Below are 16,179 nucleotides of genomic sequence, written 5' to 3'. Positions count from 1 at the left end.
TCTCTCTCTCTCTCTCTCTCTCTCTCTCTCACACACACACACACACACACACACTTAGCATTAGAAAATTGTATTCAAATTGAAATTCACCACTCTGAGATTTTGATTCATGTTCATTCTTTAGAAGAAAGCCCTGCTAGGCCGTACAAGAACATGTGCAGTAAGAACACATATAGGTCTCCCCTGCTGTGTGAATGGCTCTCAGAAACCCAGGATCTAGAGGTTCCCTGGTCACCACTAAGTGAGTGGCCTTGTGCTACACACAGGCAGCAGATGAAGTGCTCCCGGGAATGTCCCCCTCAGGGTTGTGATTAGAGGTGCCACCATGAAGCAATTGTGACTTCCGAGTTTGTTATCAAAGCAAACTGAACAGCCTTCCTCTTTTTGCTGTGCTTTCTCCTGATAGATTAATTGCCTGAGGAACTGCAAGACCTACCAAGCCAGGAAGCCTCTGTGGTTTTATAATACGTCTCTCAAGTTTTTCCTTAATAAACCGATGCTTGCCGATGTTGTCTTTGAAATACAAGGTATGGCTCAGCTGTGACAGAGGTCACTCTGCATTTTTATTTCTTACTTGCTCTCCTCCCCCTTGAGTTCTAGTTCAGCTTTAAATACATAAAGTAATACTAGCTGGTTTGCGAGAAAATCACTTTATAAACTAAAGAAAGGAATTTCCATTTCTCTCATCCATAGCCTCATCTGGGATGGGGGTGGGGGATGATCTTTAATGTGTCATCTCTGTTTTCATTTCTGTGTTTCTTAAGATCCTGTTTTTAATTCATCTGAAGCCAGCTCTCTTAAAAGCTCATTATCTCTTACTTGATTTACTCAGTTTCTTTTAAAAAATTGTCTGATCTACATCTAGCATCCACAGTTATTGCTAAATGTGTCACTGGCAGCACTGTGAGAATTGCTATCACTGGAGCAACGGCAAACTGTCTCTTATCTCTGTGGGAAATAATGCTGCCTAACTTTAATAAAGATGAGCTGTCTTTGAAGCCCATTACCAATTACTTGTATGGATAATTCTGCCACATTACTAGATTAAATGCATAATCTTAAAGATGAATTGCCAGATACCTTCAATTACATAAGGATAAAAGGAGTTGTTTGCAAATAAATGAAGTAGAACTTTAGATGGGCCATTTTAAAGAGGGAGGTGTAATTCTAATTTTGGGGTGGAAATGTGTGGCAGCTGGAATGGCATTTACTTTTCAGTACCTTCCCCCAGGAATATTAACTGCTTTTAACTTTGTCAAGAAAACTAGTGAACTGAACTTTTATAAAAAGCTCTGTTGGCAGCATCATAGGCAGTGTGAGCCTGGGACTCTGAAAGTGGGACAGTAAGAGAGACCTTGAGATATATTTAAAATGTGGCGGGGGAGGATACATGAAGAAGCCGTAGACTATCTATAGCTCTCTCATTGGGTTAAAAGACCAGCAACTGACTAACCAGACACTGGCCGTGGTATACTTGGATTTATTAACTGCCGAAATGAAAAAAAGAATAGTCCAAAGTGTCTGTCTGAAGCCAGCTAATACTACTCGTTTGCCAGTGGAGAAAGTGTCCTTGGAGGCCCAGCAAGTGGCAATCCCAGAACTAGCTCCTACAGGAATACTGTTGATGAAGGCGTTTGTGGAAGTCCCTGAGTGTTCTGTAGAATAGAGAAACACCAGTGTGGATAGCTAAGCAGCTTCACATTCCAACAGGAAACACCATATCCATTGTTAAAAAGAAACCTACCCTATGAATTGGAAAGATTTGTATCTTTATCAAATTAATCATCTCCAGTCTGTTTTGAAAGAATTTCTGTGTTCTGCAGATAAGTGATGGCGCTGGAGCTGGCACGGCGCTCTTTGCCAAATGACTTCCCGTGGGTCACTGAGAGGTCTGTGCTTTACCCACATCCATGACACTAGCTGATTAGTCACATACTGAACCGACTCTGAAAGACCCCCAAGAGTTCTGGGGCCACACAAAAACTTAGAGTAGGCTTTTCATGAGGGATAAATGTGGGGGAGGGTAATCTGAAGTGTATGTGGTGAACATACATGTCTTGTTCCTCCATCTAGGCTGAGAGGTATGTTCTGAAGAATGTCTTCCAAGACCTGTGGGTTAAGCAAGTTGGCATCCTTGTGGGAGTCCTGGATGGTGCTTGCCTAATAGTTGTATGGCCAGGGCTAGCCAGTTTCTTACCACTTTCAAAGTACTTGATACATACAATATACAGTCAGACCAGAATTTTTTTTTTTTAATTTTAAACAGAGTATCTGGCTATACTGGAGCTCACTGTGAAGTCAAGCCTGGTCTTGAACTCAAAGAGTTCTGCCTGCTTCTGCCTCCCAAGTGCTGAGATTAAAGATATATACCATTGCACCTGGATGCAGAATTCCTTCCTTCCTTCCTTCCTTCCTTCCTTTCTCTCTCTCTCTCTCTCTCTCTCTCTCTCTCTCTCTCTCTCTCTCTCTCTCTCTTTCTTTCTCTCTTTCTTTTGCTATGTAATGGCTTTATTATTTGTTTGAAATTTCTTTTTTTTAATTTTTTATTAGATATTTTCTTCATTTATATTTCAAATGTTATCCTGAAAGTCCACTATACCCTCCACCCACCCTGCTTCCCTTCCCACCCATTCCCACTTCTTGGTCCTGGCTTTCCCCTGTACTGGGGCATATAAAGTTTGCAAGACCAAGGGGCCTCTCTTCCCAATGATGGCCAACTAGACCATCTTCTGCTACATATACAGCTGGAGACATGAGCTCTGGGGGTACTGGTTAGTTCATATTGTTGTGCAATAGACACTATATGCAATAGTGTCTGTGTTTGGTGGCTGATTATGGGATGGACCCCCGGGTGGGGCAGTCTCTGGATGGTCTATCCTTTCATCTAAGCTCCAAACTTAGTCTCTGCAACTCCTTCCATGGATATTTTATTCCCTATTCTAGGGAGGAATGAAGTATCCATGAGTTGGTCTTCCTTCTTGATTTTCTTGTGTTTTGGAGGTTGTATCTTGGGTATTCTAGGTTTCTGGACTAATATCCACTTATCAAAATCCTCACAAACTGGGCCATCTCCTAAGCCTCACCTTTGATGTTTGTTTTGTTCTGTGTTTTGTTTGGTCTGAATTTCATTTGTTTATTATGGTGTAACCAACCATTCTTTGAGATTATAATATAATTACATTTCTTTTTTCCTCCCTCCAAACCTTCCAGTATACCCCTCTGTGTTCTCCAAATTTATGGCCTCTTTTTTCACTAATTGTTATTGAATGAATTTATCCCTAACTATAACCTACTTAGTTCATATAATGTTCAGGGCTAGTTACTGGCACTAAGCAACCAATTTGTATGTTCTTTCCTAGGAAAGAGACCCTCTCTTGCCCCCAGCTTTCCTCCATTGCCTGTAGTTCTTTGTGTAGGGTTGAGGCCTTGTGGGCTTTCCCCATGCACTTTGTCATGTCTATTGATGTCATGCTTGTTCAGCTGAAGTTTGGGCAGTCATCCGGTGAGACTTTATTTATAGCTTCTGTCCTACTAGGAGACACAATCTCACAGCAAACTTCCTTTTTTTTTGGTTTTTCGAGACAGGGTTTCTCTGTGTAGCCCTGGCTGTCCTGGCACTCACTTTGTAGACCAGGCTGGCCTCGAACTCAGAAATCCGCCTGCCTCTGCCTCCCGAGTGCTGGGATTAAAGGCGTGCGCCACCATGCCCCGCTCACAGCAAACTTCCTGATCCTTGACTCTTCCAATCATTCTGCTTCCTCTTCTACAACGCTCCTTGGGCCTTAGGTGCAGGAGTGTGCTGTAGATGGATCAGTTGGGACTGGTCTCCACAGCTCTGCGTTTTGATTGGTTGTGGTTTTCTGTAGTGGTCTCCATCTGTTGGAGAAGTGTCTTTGAGGAAGGATGAGGATTACACATATTTATAGCTTTAATTATGCTGATTGGAGGTTTTCCTCCAGTAACCAAGACTTCACTAGCCCTGAGTAGTTAACTAGGTTTCCAGTACCAAGTACGGTTTCCTTCTTGTTGATCTTAAATCCAATCACAGAGCTGTTGGCTATCAGCAAGGTATCCATGCTCCTACTACACCCTTAGGGTTATTATGCCATGCTTCTCAATGATATGGTTCATAGGTGTCATAGCTGTGTGAGACTGTTGGCTCCTTCCCTCCTTTGGAAGCTTGCTTGATGCAGTAGGCCCTATGTTTTGGTAGTCTCTTGAATAGCCCTGGACAACAACTCAAAAGAGAACTTCTTATGTCTGATATTGGAATTTTTTTTTTTTTTTTAGGTTGTCTTTGGCTCTTGGAGATAATACCATCAGTTCACATGAAAAAAAGTTTATTCAAACTATACATGATACTTACAGAGATACATGTACTTGGTCTTTTTACTTGAATGGCTAATAGTAACTCTCTGTAAACCTTAATTACAAAACCTTTTATACGTTGTAGTGAAATCTTAGCCAAAAACTCAACTTTTTCACTGTATATTTTACCTAAAATAGTTACAATTCAAAGAATATTCTGGGGCTGGTGAGATGGCTCAGCGGGTAAGAGCACCCGACTGCTCTTCCGAAGGTCCAGAGTTCAAATCCCAGCAACCACATGGTGGCTCACAACCATCCGTAACGAGATCTGGCGCCCTCTTCTGGAGTGTCTGAAGACAGCTACAGTGTACTTACATATAATAAATAAATAAATCTTTAAAAAAAAAAAAAAAAAAAGAATATTCTGAAAAAGTTGTGTTTATGAGCTGATTGATATCCAGATGTTACTTTAGTATCTTTAACACAGCTTGAGGAAGTAATATGAGAATGATAATGTAATAATTAAATTAGTATTTTAGCTTATTTCCCCATGCAATAGTAGCAGTACATCTTTGGCTTCTTCACTCCAGTTGCGATTGTGGAAGTCACACAGCCCTTTGAAGTTTTCTGATCCTCAGTGAGGAACAGTGGAACATCTGGGTCCAGGGCTGATGCATTGCTACCCTTGGCGGAGGAGACAGTGACAGACTGAAAGGATCTAGCTGGGATTTGTGCTGAGATGGATGTTTATATAGACTCGGTTGTGTTTCTTTCTGTGTCTGGCCCTTTATTGTTGACCAGAACTACCAGGAGAGAAGATGCAGATAGAGTTTGATGAGTGACCTTAAAGTTTTAACAGACATTGTCTATTCAAAATGTGAAACACTGTAATCTTCTCTCCTATAAATAGGGACTCAGATTTCCACTTGAGGAGTGGCTACAAGGGTTGCACTAATGCACCCATGGACTAGCAGAGACTCAGGTGTTAACTCCATTCCTTTCTCCTTGCAGTGGCATTTGAAACTGAACCCAGGCTAAAGTCCAGTAGCTACTATGGGCTGGAATGGAATGGGATATTAAACCATGACATGGAGTATTATCCGTGTAGTAGGAAGTCATGTATAAAGATCAACTTCTTCGGGGGACTTTTGGGATAGCATTGGAAATGTAACTGAGGAAAATATGTAATAAAAAATATTAAAAAAAAAAAGATCAACTTCTTCACAAAATCATCTTGGAAAATATGCAGAGGCAACATAGATAGGGCTTCTCGCATTTGACTGCATGTTACAGGAAACACTGTTTAATGAAACCTCATTCCTTTTATACTTACTTAACACAGTTCATGCTTTAATTTCTCTTGAGGTGAACAAGTGTCATTTTTTTCCCAAGCAGCATTCCCCCATTTTACTGTTGACATCTGATATATTAAAAGGTGCAGCAGATACGTTTTATTTCAATACACAATCAAAAGTATCTTTGATGGCCTATGTACAGTGAGGAGCAACCGACTTTGTAATCATTTCAGGCTTGTTCTTTTTCTTAGAAAAGTTCTCTGAAATTATAACATGGAATGGGCATGACAGGAAAACATACTCAGCATTGGCATGTTAAAAGATCAGATTCATCTTTTAACAAAAGTTATATCTTCTATACCCTTGCATTATCATTTGCAATCATTTCCCAGCTATTATATAAACACTGAATTATAGTCTGTTAGCGTTTGCATAAATATACTGCTTAAAACAGGTAACTGTGGGCTGGAGAGATGACTCAGTGTCAATAGCTGTTCCTCAAGGGGACGTTGATTTGATCCCCAGAACCTATGATGACTACCTATAGCCTTCTCTTGTGGGGTCTGACGCTGTCTGCTAGCCTCCACAGGGGCACACACATATCACACACTGAAAAAGCAAAACAACAAAAAACAGGTGACCATAGTCAGGTATTATATACATTTTTATAACGTAAGTTTTAGAACACCAAAATAGTTAAAGGGTTGTGAAATAGAGATCCTTTTCCCTTTGCTGAAAGTATAATGGTTTTCAAAAGTAACTTCTAATCTTTAAATGGATCTAAAATCAACCAGGCATATCTTTACACACCACATCTACACCATGCTTGTAATCTCAGTGCTTAAGAGAGGCTTGCTGTTTAGGCAGTCTAGCCAAAACAGAGTTCCAGGTTCAGTGGGAGAGCTCATTTGAAAATAATAATAAATAGGAAAGAAATTGAATCCTGATGTCAGCCTCTGGCACACACGTGTGTGCATACACGGATGCGCGCGCGCGCACACACACACACACACACACTATACTCAAAGGCACTGAAGCTGGTGTTACATTTTCAACATTATCTTGTGGCATTATCAACAGAAAGCTCTGTTAAAATTTCAAGCCCTGCTTATGAAATCCACCCTGTCTTATATCCACTTGATATTTTTAGTCAATCTTAATTCATCTGCTTAATTCAAATGGTAGACCATCCAGTTTGTTTAAGCTATGCTCCTAGTTTTCAAATGATGTTCTGTTTATCTTGAAAATAGTTTAAAACCTAAAGTTGTAAGTCAAATTGCGTTGCCAATTTGAATTCCTTGTTAATTGGTCTCTACAGATATATCCAGCATGCTTTAATTATGGAAGCTGGCCCTTCTGGTAAATGATACTGCCACACACTAGCTGGGAGGTTTGGGGTGACGAAAGGAAGATGCAGTGGACAGATGGTGTTTGCTGGTGGGAGCAGGATGCTCTTAAGCTGTCTCCTTCCTGTTGGCTATGCAAATCATAGTGACAACCTGTGGGTTCAGCTGGCAGGATCAGCTGATTAATGATCCTGAGGAAATATTGGCTTTGGAAAATATCTCTGAGTTTAGATGGGCCTCTTTTATTTTGCTTGGATTTAGAGAGGTTGAAGAACCAATAAATTGTGAATATTTTAAAAGAGAATATATACGTATGATAAATGTTAGGGAATCAGGTGATGCATGAGTAAATTATTGGGCAGAATATTGTGGTTTGGCTCATTGCGTTTCTTTCTGGAAGGGGCAGCTTTGTGATCCCATTGGTCCTGGGATCCTCCATAACTTGAATCCCCACTCTGCCTTCCTCATCTTGGTATCTGCCATTTGTAGTGCCAGGTAAGTATTAGTGAACCCCCAAAATAGACAGGAGCCAATCTGATGCAAATCAAAACAGAGTATTCGAGCTAGCTCGGGTCCCTCAGCCTAGCACTGACACACAGGGTTTTGATGGAGAGGAGCCCCAAATATCTATCAGGGTAAGGCTTTATAGAAAGCAACAGGTGTGGGGGGGGGGGGCAGGTAAGTGTTTCTAGCCTGGCAAGCTAATGTTGGAGAGCTATTATGGCCTTTAGCATAATTGGCTGATGCTGGGAGTCAAACCATAATTTCTGCTTCCCTCTGCATTGGTGATCATGAGGCAGGGCGTGGACTTGTTGGCAATTAACTTGGAAATGCTGGATTTGTTGTGGTTAGCCTAGACTTTGGAGCTAGGCTTGGGTTTTGTGGCGGGGGGAGGGGGTGGGGGGAGGAATGTAACTTGGAAATGAATGCTAGGTACTGGCCTATTAGTTTTCCTGAGTTCAAGTTCTCTAAAATGGAGTTTGGACTTAAAAGATTTGGTTTCTCACCATTTCTGACACCATGGTGGTGGATGTTCAGTGATGGTCTGTGGAACTGAAGGCTGTTATGTGGATTCATGGTAGACATTACAACAACAGGAACCTCATGAGTTCCATGTCATCCCATCTGGTGCTGTCTTTGTCTGGAAAACTCAGCAGTTTCCCTAGAGAGTCAGTGTCCAGCTCAGGGGCTTCTCATTTCACAGAAAAGGCTCTGCTTGTGTTGCAGCAGTGGGAAGATGGCATGGCCATGCTCATCAGCTCTGCAATGTCCCCAAGGTCAAGACTGTGCTCCTTGGCTTGGCTCGGGACAGCCTCTTGGCCATTCCTTCTGTGAGGTGGACTATGTCCTTTGCTTTGCAGTTTTCCTTTCCTGGTATAGGGAATCCTTTCCAAGACAGTTCTGTGAGGTTGATCACAAGGTAATGATTGAGATGTTTTCCTGGGTGGAACATGGTCAGAGGTATCAGTATTTCAAGCCAATCATGATAGATAGATGCTGTTCCAAAAACACAAGGCAAAATCTGTCATTTCAATTCTTTGGTCTTAAGGAAATCTAAACTAACAACTGTTTGTCTGGTTTGCAGATTGTTGGGTTCTAAGACAAGTTTTAAACTCTGTTTCTCGGCTGTTGTAAAAAGCCTCTGGAGCAATTCAAGTTATATCCCCTGTGAGGCTTCTACACAGCAGCCTGGCCTGTCATGGACAGTGGCCCTCCAGTTAGAACACGCTTGGAACTCTACAGTATTACAGTTCTTGATTTGTTTACCTCTCTCACCTTTCAGGAGCAACTGTGCCAGCCCACAGGGCCATCTTGGTGGCACGGTGTGAAGTGATGGCTGCCATGTTTAATGGTAATTATATGGAAGCCAAGAGTGTACTGATTCCAGTTTATGGCGTTTCCAAAGAGACATTCTTGTCATTTTTAGAATACTTATACACAGACTCTTGTTGCCCAGGTACGAATTTTGCATGGTATAAGACAATCTCATCATACTTTCTTCTTACTCGTTTTGATAGATTGCTCTCTGTGAAATGTGTTTTGTTTAAGGTCAATCAGAGTTCAGAGTTGATACCGTGGCTTTTGCTAAGCAGTTTGGAATTGAGATAGGGAGAACATTGCATTCTCAGTTAGTTCAAATGGAACTTCCATTTGAAGCTCATGCACTCCAATGTCCTAGCTGGCACTAAGAGCAAGGCTGCTGATTGCTCTAGATACCTGGGAACAGTTATTTGGGGTACCTAGTGGTTGCTCTAATTTTAGAGTTTAGGGAGCACAAATAAGAAGGGCTAGACAACATATTTCATAATCCTCACATCTGGTTGAGATATTTTTCAGGACTTTTAGTACTGTGAGACTCCTGTAATATTTCTGGCTCTGAGAATGTAGGATATTTAAAGGCTGCTCTACTTCCAAAGTCAGACTCCCCTAAAATTGGCATATCTGTAAACATTCCTTGAGGTGTTTAGAATCCCAGTAGATTATAGGATTTATATCTAAATTCACTAACCAAATTCTCTCACTAACCAGCACACACTAGCAATGTTAATAATAGTTAATAATGTGTAGGAGCTACACACTAGAACCGATCTTGTGAGATTACAATCCTTTGAACAAGGTGCAGAAGCCCCTAGGAATGTTTTACCCAATTTGTCCACCAGATGGCTCCCTCCTCAAACACAGCTCAAATGAGAAAATTCCTTCTATAGTCAATGGTCTCAGTCTTCCTTCCCAGTTCTGTGTTTTGGAGTTGTTAACGCTAATATTAATAAGGGTTGACTTGTTATTTTTGCTTGGCAAAAATGAAAACATTGGTTATTAGTGGAAAAATTGTTATTATTTTTCTCAATAGGAATTTGAATACTTAATAAAAAATTTGATCACTAATCAGAAAAAATGATCAGGAAAGTAATAGCCACTATGGGCACAAGACTTAAGAATTAAAAGGTTATTTGGGGAAGATTAGTCAAAATGAAAACTCAGAGCTAAGTAAAATACTAGTGTTTATGAGTGTGCATATGTGAGCATTTTTTTAATCAAGAAAAGTGAAGACTGTTGGTCTGTTTATATTAAGTATTGCCGAAATAACAATGTTGTTGATGTCATAGTTACAATGGAATGTAATAAGTGTAAGAAATAGAAGTACACACCAGTAATGTGTGTTTTCTTTTTGTTTCTCCGAGCAGTAGTCTAACCGTACATCTTCTCTCATTTGCTCTCTCATCAGCTGGCATCTTTCAGGCCATGTGTCTCCTGATCTGTGCTGAGATGTACCAAGTCTCCAGGCTGCAGCACATCTGCGAGCTCTTCATCATCACACAGCTGCAGAGCATGCCCAGCAGGGAGCTGGCCTCCATGAACCTCGACATTGTAGACCTGCTCAAAAAGGCCAAGGTCAGGGTGGGGCTCTTTGGATTTAAAATACACAGATACTCCTTTTATTTTTCTGTGTTTTAACAGCAATATCGAGACGAGTATTCATTCAAAAGTTTGGCTGAATGAGGCTACAGATTCTTTGCACTGGTTTTTACAGTTAAGTAATTTTGAAGCATTAGGTTAGAAGTTACATATGCGTAATTTTTTTTTTTCCCAATCGTGGTACTAATCCAGGTTCCTTGAGTGTGGCTGTGTTAAGAACAGTGGCAGTACAGGAAATAGAATTTTCTTCCTACATTACTAAAAGGAAAATGGCAGGATTAGTCTGTGTATACCAACTGACATAGTTACCAAAACTCCTTTCTCCCTCATTCATTCATTCATTCATTCATTTCATGAGCATATTTTCGAATTTAGTGGTATGGTGAACATTTGTTGAGTTCACTTGACAAACCTTGCTGATTAGGAATCTAGGAAAATTAAAAGTGTAAAGTTGGGCATCACCTCACTGTCTTCTGGCTCCTTGAATGCCCAGGCCCTCACTGTTAAGAATGGTGCTCCTACTAATTCTGGGAAACACATGCAGATTACACAAGTCACTGTGAACAGCTGTGGTTAAAAAGTGAAGTAGGAGGCCGGCCCACGGCCTACATGAACCCGGTATTTCTGGAAGGCAGGCTGGGGCTGAGAGAGAGACTAGGTGGGGAGAAAAGAATGAAGCCAAGACAAATTTTTCTCTGATCAAGGCCCGAGAGTTTACTAAGAGACTGTGCTTAAAAGGGGGAAGGCCCAACCCCACCCCCTCCCCGCCAGTCTGTGTTGCCATGCTGTTGCTTATTCAGGAATGTCTCAGGAAGACAGGTTCAGCCTCTTGGCAGGTAGCAGAAGAGCAGGGCAGTTGTCACTTCAAAAGAAGCCAGCCAAGTCGGAAAGCTGCACCACAGGTGGCCCCACCTCAGTGGCGACAAGGTCTGCATCAGCCTGCTTCAGGCTGGGGGAGGCTACAATAAAAAGCTGAGCATATGGAAGCTGAAGAGGTGCACAGCAGACCTGTGCCTCTGAGCACACAGGTGAGCAGAACGGAAATGGAATACATTTTCTTTTTCCTTTCTTGCAGTTTCACCACTCAGACTGCCTTTCCACCTGGCTGCTTCATTTCATCGCCACTAACTACCTCATATTCAGCCAAAAACCTGAATTTCAAGACCTTTCAGGTACACTGCTGATTTCTGCTTTGAAAAGAAAATGTTATAGCTTTCATTTGTGATTTGCAACATAATTAATAGAAACAAATGCTTTAACTTGAGAACATAAATACAATGCTACCCACTTCGTTTTAACTCCTCTATATAACTAAGGACACATCTGCTTTAGTCACCTGGGTTTCATAAGCAGCGTGGCCTGGGTTACACAAGACATTTTCTAATGATTATTTTATAGTGTTCATTCATGTTTAATTTGTTTTCTGGTAGGAGAGTTAAAGTGGTGACAAGTGTCCTCAGGTGCCACTTGGCTGTGATAAATGAGACCTTATTCAGTCAGGAGCAAACTTTAAACAATATACGGTTGAGCTTTTTCCTTTTCATAGAAATATAAGTATTGTTATTTTATAAGATGTCATCTTTAATACTTAGATGATCTATATGTATATATCGATGTAGGAGCTTTGAAGTAACAGTTTTCATATTAACCAAGGATTATGGAAGGTTATGTGGAATTACTGGAGATAATTGTAGAGTGATTTCTGAGGTAACGATTAAAATGGGGCAGCCAGGCGTGGCAGTGCTTGCTCAGGATCTCTGCATTTGAAAGTGGAGGCAGTAGAATTCTGAGTTCTAGGCCAGCCTCAGCTTCAGAACAAGCAAAGGGTGAGATTTCCTGGAACTGCATAATAGGAAGGAAAACAAGGTGGGGTGTTTGTCAGAGTAGGTGACTCATGAAAAGGACAGGAAAGAGTGCCAGTCAAGGACAAAGAACTCTGTATGGGGGTGGCTGAGGGTGTGGAGAGTGCTTCAGAGGGAATAGGGGTAAACAGGATAAGTGGAGGGAAAGAGAATGGAACAGCAGACTCTAGAGTTCTGAGCTCCCCTCCATGTCTGTATTATGTCTTAGTGGTGACACTCAGAACCTGAAAACCATCTTGGCCTCTTTCTGCTCTACACACTGTCACAGAAACATGGGATCCAGAGTCTTAGCACTGGCTTTTGATAGATATATTCAGCCCGTTAACAAAACTGTGCACCTGTCGTCAGCCTGTCCTCTAGGTCAAGCACTCAGTTGCTAAGACAGTAGTGTAATATAATCAAAGCAAAGCAAAGGTCAGATAATATTCACTCTGCATTTCGCAAGGAAAAAAAAAAGCTGGGCTTATCATAAAGATAAGGTGTGCTCTGCTTGCAACAGATACAAGCAGTGCGCTGAGGAGAACAAGGCTGTTCTCTTAAGACATTAACAACTTCATTCGGGCTCTAGAGCTACTACAACTGTGACACATTAGGCCACTTCCATTGTAAAAGAATGAGATTATTTTCTAACCACTCTTAGATCTCCATGACGTGTAATTACAGCCTCCGGAGAAAGACAGTACATACATCATTTCTGTTATTTGTGTCAATAGCTATTGCTTATGGAATTGCCTATAAAATGTGCAAATCAGAGGTGCAGGGCATCCTCGCAGGAGCTGTGGAAGACCTGGATGCTGTGGCAGGGGTCAGTACCTTACTTGGGTGGGAACTGAACGAAATCTGAAAGGTCACATCTTTAGTGCCTATGGTATGATTCTTCTTAGCAGAGGAAATGGTCCTCTGGATAACAGAATTATGAAATATGCTAATTCTGTAATTATGAACTGGCAACCTATGGCATCAGTGAAGTCACCATTTAGAAAACTTTTTTATAAAGTACTATCATTTAAAATCTCCAGAGGAAAGTCTGGGTCTACCTTCCTGGTTGCTAGGCAGTGGCTGCCCACAAAGGGCATCCTCCTCTCTGTGGCCTTCCACCTGGTGCACTGGCCATCTGCTTGGGATTTGGAAGTTCCTGTCATGCCCTTATGGGTGGGACTGTTCATTTTCAGCTTTAGAAGCACCCCAGTGATTACTGGAAACCTACTCATTGCTTCTCTTCACAGCACTCGTTTTCATTTCTAGTTTTCTCTTCTTAGAAACAGGGTGTATGTTTCTTGGGCTGCCTCACACTTGGCTTTATAGCCAGGGCTGGTTTTGAATTTCTTACCTTCCTGCCTCTGTCTCCCAAATTTCTGGTGAGAATTTTTTGTGTGTAAAGTTGTTTAGAAATCAGAAAGCTAGGATGGAAAAGGATCTCCTGCCATGGCAAGCCTTCCAACCCAGCTAAGTAGCTCATCCCCCCACTTAGATTCCTATACACTAGAGTTTTAAGAAGACATACAGCAGCACACAGGAAAAGCTGATCCTTGCTGTTGATGGATTTCTTTTGCTCACAGTTGGTTTAATTTGGCTAAGTGTTTGGTTATGTTGTACAGAGTGACTATTTAGTGCCTGTTTTTACTAGCCACCAGAAGTAACTTTTTTCTGCTATCACTTTTTCTGGAGTTCTGACTCCCTCCCTCCCTCCCTCCCTCCCTTCCTTCCTTCCTTCCTTCCTTCCTTCCTTCCTTCCTTCCTTTCTTTGTTGTTTTTTGTTTGTTGGTTTGAGGCAGGGTCTTATTCTGTGTGGCTGTTTTGGAATTCACTGTGTAGACCAGGCTGGGCCTAGATCCATCTGCCTCTTCCTGAAAGTGCTGGGATTAAAGGCGTGCACCACCACACCCAGTTTGGAGTTCTTTCTTTAAAAGGCTTCCTCAATCTTTTTTGCCTCCTCAGAAAACCAAGACAACTGATTTTCCCTGAGGAAGCAGCTTGTTTACTGTCATTTAGATCCTGTAATCAGGGCCTTGCTAATTCGCACACTGGCGAAGTTAAAGAGCAGGTGGAGAAATCAGGCTGACTAAGCATAATGAAATCCAAGTGCAAACGGAAGGGAGGGATCCCCAAACCCTTACGTGTTTAAAGTGCCAGGTGTGCAGAAGGCAGGATGAAGCTTGGGGCCTTAACAGTGGAATTCATGTGTTGATTGATGAGCTTTGGTAGGAGTCGCTCCAGTCAATGCAGGCGACCTTTACAGGACGTGGGAAGCTAGAGAAGTCGAATCTAGTCACAGAGTTGTCCACTCTAATGGAGCTAAGCTTGAACTGAGGGCCTCGGCTGAAACCCTGGTTCCTATTAAAGTGGGTGCAGAGTGTACAGCCTAAGGGGAGGCTGGAGGAGCAAGCCTGGAAGTTACAGTGTTGCTAACTGGAACACAGAAAGTAACACCAAGTTATGGTGTGGCAGACTCTGGAGCACAGGAAGTAACAAGAATGAGTAGATTAACTGGTGGCAATGACTGGATGGGAACTAAAGTCTGGGAGACTTTATAGAGTGTGAATGGTAGAGTTATCCACAAAGAAAAGGTGAATTTGTTATCTAGAGTATAAGCAGAAGTTTTATTGAAAAAGAAAAGGATAACAGTCAAATGCTACTTGGTGGATGAGTATATGTCGATATAAATTGTGTAATAGCATAAGTCCTGATGGCCTTTTACCGATACTCTATTAAGTGATATGGACGGCTATGGGAAGGACTCGGAATATAAGAGTCTAAGCTCCTCTAGTTGTTGGCATTTTATCTTGTCAAAAATTAAAGTACATGCAATTAACTTTTTTCTCTTAAAACTTTAGTGGAAGAACGAAGTTTTGTTGAAAAGCACAGATGGCCGTCAAACATGTACTTGAAGCAGCTGGCAGAATACAGGAAGTATATCCACTCCCGGAAATGTCGCTGTTTAGTCATGTGACCTGAGCTTTTGCATACATACACTTTTTTTTTATTATTATGAAGAATGGGTACTTCTGGATTCCAGTAAAATTCTTATAACTAAATCAATATGTTTTTAAAATCACCATATAGCTTCTTACTAGTTATCTTTTAAAGACTGTGGTGGTCTTGAAAGGGAAGAAAAGCTACTACAGACTAAATTTATGTTTCACCTAGAATATAAAACTGTTAAACATTGGGTTCCCCTTTACGTTGCCCTGTTGCTTTAATAACATCAAGATCTCTCCTAGTTAAGAGGTGTTTAATTAAAAAAAAAAAAAAGCATCTAGGATAAATACAAAAATTTCATCATGTCTGAGTGATTGCTCTGCTAAAATAAGCGGCATTTAAAAGCCAAATGTAACCATGGGATTCAGAAGAGCATAGAAATAGGAATAGTGTAGGAATAGAAATTTGCCCAAGACTTTGATAGTCATCTGGTTTCAGTGCAGCAAGAGTACTTGAATCAATATGGTAGCCCCATCTGGACCATCCACCCACATCTGCTTGTCAATCTGGCTGCAAACCTAAGCAGGCTGGTAGTTATCTCTGTAACCTTCTGGAGTCTATGGACTTCCAAACTTAGAAGGGTCTGATATTTTGTTTAGTGCTCTGCTAGTGCAGTTGTTAAATTCTTAAAAATGTTTGATGAAGGGCCCATGTTTTCACTTTGTACTGGCTCACCAAAATTCCTGAGATGGTGTTTTCTTTTCCTTTTTGTTTTTTTGGTTTTGTTTTAAGATGGGGTTTCTCTGTGTAACATTCCTAGCTGTCCTGGAACTTGCTTTATAGACCAGGCTGGCCTCAAATCCACAAAGATATGCTGGGATTAAGGGTGTGTGCCACTATGCCTGGCTTAAGTTTTTTTCTCACTCAAACCTTCTCTCTGTAGAAGCAGAAAACTTGCTGATAGCCAGGAAAGAGAGCTTATGGCCAGGAGAGCAGAGTGGAGACTCCCATCTTTGGGGAAGCATATATGCC

General features: G+C 41.4%; 1 protein-coding gene across 2 annotated transcripts in view; it reads left to right on the top strand.

Annotated features, from left to right (window-relative positions):
• The window catches only part of Rhobtb3 (Rho related BTB domain containing 3), a 56,210-nt gene extending 40,239 nt beyond the window's left edge, over positions 1-15,971 (top strand). The window contains exons 8-12 of one of the 2 annotated variants that reach the window (XM_021180261.2): positions 407-527; positions 8,733-8,906; positions 10,176-10,342; positions 11,442-11,538; positions 15,063-15,971. In XM_021180261.2, coding sequence (XP_021035920.1) covers positions 407-527; positions 8,733-8,906; positions 10,176-10,342; positions 11,442-11,538; positions 15,063-15,178 — 675 coding nt within the window. In that variant the 3' untranslated portion in view covers positions 15,179-15,971. The remainder of the gene's footprint in view (positions 1-406; positions 528-8,732; positions 8,907-10,175; positions 10,343-11,441; positions 11,539-15,062) is intronic. The other variant, XM_029468408.1, reaches the window with a different exon arrangement.
• The last annotated feature ends 208 nt before the right edge of the window (positions 15,972-16,179 follow it).

Source organism: Mus caroli, chromosome 13 (assembly GCF_900094665.2).
Source record: "Mus caroli chromosome 13, CAROLI_EIJ_v1.1, whole genome shotgun sequence".
Taxonomy (NCBI): Eukaryota; Metazoa; Chordata; class Mammalia; order Rodentia; family Muridae; genus Mus; species Mus caroli.
The sequence above is the reverse complement of the archived record's forward strand: the minus strand, read 5'-3'. Positions and strand labels throughout refer to the sequence as shown.